The following is a 6,000-nucleotide window of genomic DNA, read 5'->3' as shown; positions in this document are numbered from 1 at the left end:
TGCTGTGGCAATGTGCAGCTGCTTTAGAAAACTTTATTGTGGTTCCACAAACACACAAAAAAACCCCAAAACTGAACACAGAATTATCGTTATCATCTGGTAATTTTACTTCTAGGTGTCTACCCAAAAGAACTGAAAGTAGGGATTTAAACAGATACTTGTACACCAATGTTCACAGCCCCGTTATGTACAAGACCCAAAGGACAGAAACAACTGAAATGTTTATCAATAGATGAATAGGTAAGCAAAAGAAAAAAAGAAGAACAAACAAAACCCAAAGTCAGTAGAAAAAAAGAAATAAAGATCATAGCACAAATAAATGAAACAGAGACTAAAAAACAATAGAAAAGATCTAAAACTAAGATCTGGTTCTTTGGAAAACAATACTTTCAAAAAATAGCCTTTAAAAACATTCTGAAATTAAAACTTTTATCCTTCATCGGTATGATTCCAGCTTTGTAACACTGGAGGGGAAAGTGTATGTGTGTAGGAGTATGAAACCACCTACATCTGTATTACCAACCCCCAAAAGACAGAGAAAGCACAAAAATGTTATAAAACAACATTTATTCTGTAATACTTTATCAGAGTGAATTGCATCTCTTTGGTAAAAATAAACTTTATAAACAATTTAATAATCAGAGATTAGATACAAAAACTAAACGTTTGTTAAGTTGTTTTTAATATGAGCAAAGACTGGCAACTAAGAAGTGGTTCACGTGGACTTGTCATCTACTTACTGGCAGTTATAACTCAAACTCAGGGGGATTTTTATGCTACATTAGAAAAAAGGATAAGGACACAATTTAATAACTCAAATTTCTTAAATCAGAAACCTTCTTACACTTTCACTTAAAAATAAATAATAGTTACAATGAATTGGCAATTACACATTTTTATACACTATTTAATGGCAACATAATACTTTAAAATTAAGCACTTAATAAGAAATGTACAACAATTTTGACATTGGCACTGGCAGTCAGAAGCAAAAAAAATTGTGTGATTTAAGAAAAAATGGCAGGTATAACATCAAAATACTTTGTTTTTCAGAAAATAAATATTCTGACATCATTAACATATTGAAGCAAACTGTTTAAATCAAAGCTATATAACATTTCAAACCAAAAAAAACCTATAATATATATATATGTAAACCAGAAAGCCTCAAAGTTTCTTAATTAAATGCTATGGTCTTCACAAAAGGTTGTTAAGCTACTGTAGTATTTAAGACAATAGTCTTTACAGCTTTGTGAAGTATTCACAACCATTGCTTAAATTGCTGAGAAAGGCCTCCTGGTCTACCAAGACACACACACACACACACACACACACTCTCTCTCTCTCTCACACTCCCCGCTTAACACTTTTCTCTAGCTTTGAATTTGTGCTAACATATATTTAACTGACCACCTAGTATGATCCTTTACACAATGCCTCAGAGAATAGGAAAAGAAAGAAACATGTATATTCTAAACTTTACTATATACAAAGAAATCAAAGTTAAGAGACGCCATGTTGGTTATAAGGATAGGAAAGGCTCAAGGGTGGCAAAAAGGAGGTGATCCATCAATTCATTTTCCATGTAATATTTTCTTTCTCTGAATTTGAAAAGTAAAATAAAACATGAACTAATTGAGTTATATATTGCACAAATAAATTTCAAAAATATATATTCATGAAACACTGATTCTATTTGGGATGGGAAAGATGAAGATAAATTGTTAAAACTTCTACTAGGGATCTGTCATAAACTGAGATTGGCTGTTAACAATTTATATTGATGCAAGGCAAATTATACGTTAGCTTAAGTCACAATTTTAAAAGACAGAACCTTTCCAGGATTTCCAAGTTGTTTTTTATTACAGTAAAATTTGCTAGTAATATATTCTTAGAAATACAATTTCCAGTCCATAGGACTAGATATGACTTCCCTTAATTGGGTGGTTATTAGCCATGTTTTTATCTCAATACACCTGAGGAATAGGATTATGTCTATGGAAGTAATTAAGGGGGATGGTAATTAAAAAGGTTCTTCCCCTTAAAAATAACTGCCTGGGTAAGTCAGCACATGGAAAGTGATACAGTGAATTCTATATAAGAATTCAATAAAGCATCCTGTAACTTATTCCTGTTAGCATTTAGTGTGAAAGTTCATTGACTTTGCTAGTGATGAATATAACTTTTAAATTTGTGGTAAGAGTACATGAAGAGGGAAAGAAAATCAAGTTTAAAAGTTATTGCTATTTATATTGACAAAAATAACTTTAAAGATCTTTATTTGAACTGAGAATGACTTTCTCCCTTCCTTATATCTTAGATCATTTTCCTTTACTTACAAAGACTAATGATCTAATGGACAAGAACCAGAGAGAACATTTGTAGTACAGAATTTCAGTTAACAAAATAAATTGGAACCAGATCATTAAAACACTGTTAATAAGGTCTATCCAGAGGACCACAGTAAACAGCTTAAAAATATTTTGTTATTAAATGATTTTTATAATCTGTGTACTATTTGTGTGTATGTGTATGTGTCTGTGTGCTAGTCTCTCAGTCGTATTTGACTCTGCAACCCCATGGGCTGTAGCCCACCGGGCTCTTCTGTCCATAGAATTACCCAGGCAAAAATAATGGAGTGGGTAGTCATTCCCTTCTCCAAAGGATTTTCCCAACCCAGGGAGTGAAGCTGGGCCTCCTGCATAGAAGGCAGATTCTTTACCACTGAGCCACCAGGGAAGCCCCGTGTACTATTTATACTGTGATAAAACAATTTAACAATTTTTGGTGTTATATTCACTGTGTATAGTAAAAGATGTTAACTTAGGTTAGCAATTTTATGCAGCAGATGTGATACATATGAAGAACAAAAAATTCAATACCTCATCCTGCATACATATTATCAACAAATTGGAAGATTATTATTTTCAACAGCAGCAATTCTATCATTGTGGCTATCCAGGTTCAACTACAGTTAACATGGAAACAGGACAGATAAAGTTGTTATCCCTGGCTTAATGTCTTGACAACTGAAAAAGACATTTTCATTAGGCTTCTCATTTGACAGTTTTGCTCAAATAAACTCTACAAGTTAAAAGAAAAATGTCTTTTTTTTTTAAATGCTTTATCATCATCGAAACAGCTGAAAGTAACAAACCAAAATCATAAGCTTATGTGTATATGTATATATGAAATCATCAGAAAATAAAAACAAGGTCATTGTCTATGAAACAAGATGCAGCATGAGCTAAGACTGAACTTTTAGAAAGCTGCTTTTGCCATTGTAAAAAATACATTATGAATAAGTTTAACTTTATTAGTATCCTTTGTCCTTTTTGAATGATATAGTCAAGCTATACAAATGATATGAAAAAATGTGTATCATATAAGCAGATTTGTTCAAATACTGAAAAAGGCCTTGGGCAATACACATTTGGAAGAGTAACAAAATCTTTTAGGATGGATTTAATGGCACGTAATTACACTGCCTCCTTAAAAGGATTTATAAAATTTTATACAAATTTTAAAATTCATGAAGGCATTTTGTCTCTATAATTTTGTTAAATCCTTTAACTTAATTGGGTGCACATACAATTTAATTCATACAAAGCTTGAATAGAAGTTTTTTCCTAAATGATCTACCTTTATTTATGATGACATAAATAACACATATTCAAATGTTTATATTAGATTACACTCCATTCATGTAATTTTCAGAATGCAGTACATTTAACAAGCCAATGAAAGATCCTCTTATTGCAAAAGTGTGCCTAAATGGGACTCCATGGCTATATCCTTTCATTGGATACTTTCTCCTCAGCAAAGACAGCTAGTGGCTAAAATCAAAATAATGGTTGCAAAGCACTTTGGCTGCAATAAATGGCTCCAATCAACACTATGGAATATCTCGGAAGTTAAAAAATTTGAAAAAAATAATATTGTAACAAACTGAAGTTCTTAGAATAAATTACATCACAAAATTGCCTTTTCTAAATCTTAGAACTTTTTGCTATCTCTTTGCCGATTATGCAAAAGGAACTTTCTGGACATTTAGGATCTTTTCGAACTTACATTCAACTTTGTTCATGTGTCAACAAAAAATAATTAAAAACAAAAATTAAGACAAAATAAAATATTCAAATCTCATCCTACTGGATTACACGTGTCAAGAGAGGAGTATGGGAGAAAGAAAGCAGCAAAATTTCTAGCTGGATCGGCAACTATAGTTAATTACAGATAGGAAAAGAAAATGAAAAAAAAGTTAGAGTTGCCAGTTCTTACACTTGGACATATTAACAGAACAAAAGACTTCCCTACAAGTTTAAGACAGAGGCTTGGGACTTTTTTTTTTTTTTTTAACATAAAATTTCCAATCTTGAAGACACTTATCACAAAAATTATGCATTTAGGATTTCACATCATATTGATGATTGGGCATGATCCTAACAGCAACTATTTAATAAAAATTCAAAAAACAAAAATATTTTGAAATAAACAATTAGCACCCCTCCCCCACCCTAAACCAAAAGAAGTCCATTATGGCTTTGATATCCCTTGTAAAGAATTAAGTAGAAGAGTATTGCCACATTTAAAAATAATTTCACACTAGTAAGTATTTCTATTTTTTCCGCTGCTTTTGATTCTGTGTCTTTGCAGTACTTATTAGAGAACCTAGACATGTACGAATACCAGCAAGGTGAAGCAGAGATCCAGCTGCCTCTTTGAGCTCCTCATCAATTTCTTGACATGCTTGTTTTCGCATCTTTTTGTCTGGCTGCCCCTTTTCAGTGGTATCTGCACAAGCCTGCGATGCATAGCCACTGTCTCCAAGTGGATCATCTTCATAATCAACGTCTGTGTCTTCTTCACTGCGAAATCCTTCACTGCCATCACTTCCTACATGGCTACTCTTTGGGATAAATTCATACACCTCATCCACAGAAGACAGAGAAGACACACTAGATCTGGACGCACAACGCTGTGCTGCCATGCTACTTGCACTGTAATTGTGGTCTTCTTTTGGGTCAATGCTGGTGGCTAAAGAATCACTCTCATGTAATCGCATAGCACTGGAATGATTGAATGCATTGCTATAACTCCTCTTTTTTTGCATTGCTGTTTTAAGAGGCAGAGGCTTCTCACCTGTGGAAAATAAAGCTTCCATCAGTAAATCAAATACATCTGACTGCAGAAACAGGCCATTTAAAACTATTATATCACTCCTGAATAAGTGCTTTAGACTGGTGATGTTTCGTGGGTCTTTAAATTTTATGCAGACCATCATCCTGTAGGAATCAATCTAAAATATTTTTAAACCATTTAATGGTATGTCTTGACCTTCCCATGGAAAATACAATTATTTCAAGCTGCTTGTAGAAAATGCCTCAATATTAATGTGTCACTGGTTAGCTAACAATTTACTTGTTGATATTTAGGTTGTTGCCAGTTTTTAACTATTACAAGTAATACTGCAATGAAAATCCTCTACATGCTTTTTCTTACACATATGGAATTTTTCTAGGAGAGATAAAAAGAAACAGAATTACTAAGTAAAAAATATATACATTTTAAATTTTAGTTGGTGTTTCCAAATTACCTTCCAAAATAGTTGTATTAATTTATATCCTTTGTGTGACAACACCCAGTTCCTATACTTAACCTCTAATATTATCAATCGTTTTAATTTTTCATAATCTCATGACAAAAAGATATTATCTCAATATTGTTTCATTTTGCATCTCCTTGATTTCTAGAGAAGCTGTATCTTTTCAAATGTGTGCTATCCATCTGTATATTTCCTCCTCTGAGGCCTAGCTATTCATATATTTTATTGAACCGTTTCCTTATTTCTTACCTACAGAATCTTTTTATGTTGTGCACATATGTATACTCAACATTATTCCTTTGTCTGCTATATACAGTGAAGAAATATGTCATCCCAGTACTATGCTTGTGTTACTTTTCTTACAGGTATCTGCTGTCGTCAGAACTCTAAATAAG

At 32.5% G+C, this 6,000-nt stretch overlaps 1 protein-coding gene across 4 annotated transcripts in view; it reads right to left on the bottom strand.

The window, feature by feature from the left end:
- Window positions 1-550: 550 nt before the first annotated feature.
- The window catches only part of FOXN2 (forkhead box N2), a 58,907-nt gene continuing 53,457 nt past the window's right edge, over window positions 551-6,000 (bottom strand). For all 4 annotated transcript variants that reach the window (XM_059891743.1, XM_010810023.4, XM_059891744.1 and 1 more), the window contains one exon: window positions 551-5,142. In XM_059891743.1, coding sequence (XP_059747726.1) covers window positions 4,619-5,142 — 524 coding nt within the window. In that variant the 3' untranslated portion in view covers window positions 551-4,618. The remainder of the gene's footprint in view (window positions 5,143-6,000) is intronic.

The sequence above is a fragment of the Bos taurus genome, chromosome 11, assembly GCF_002263795.3.
Source record: "Bos taurus isolate L1 Dominette 01449 registration number 42190680 breed Hereford chromosome 11, ARS-UCD2.0, whole genome shotgun sequence".
Lineage (NCBI taxonomy): Eukaryota > Metazoa > Chordata > Mammalia > Artiodactyla > Bovidae > Bos > Bos taurus.
Note: the sequence above shows the minus strand (reverse complement) of the source record. Positions and strands in the feature narration are given on the sequence as shown.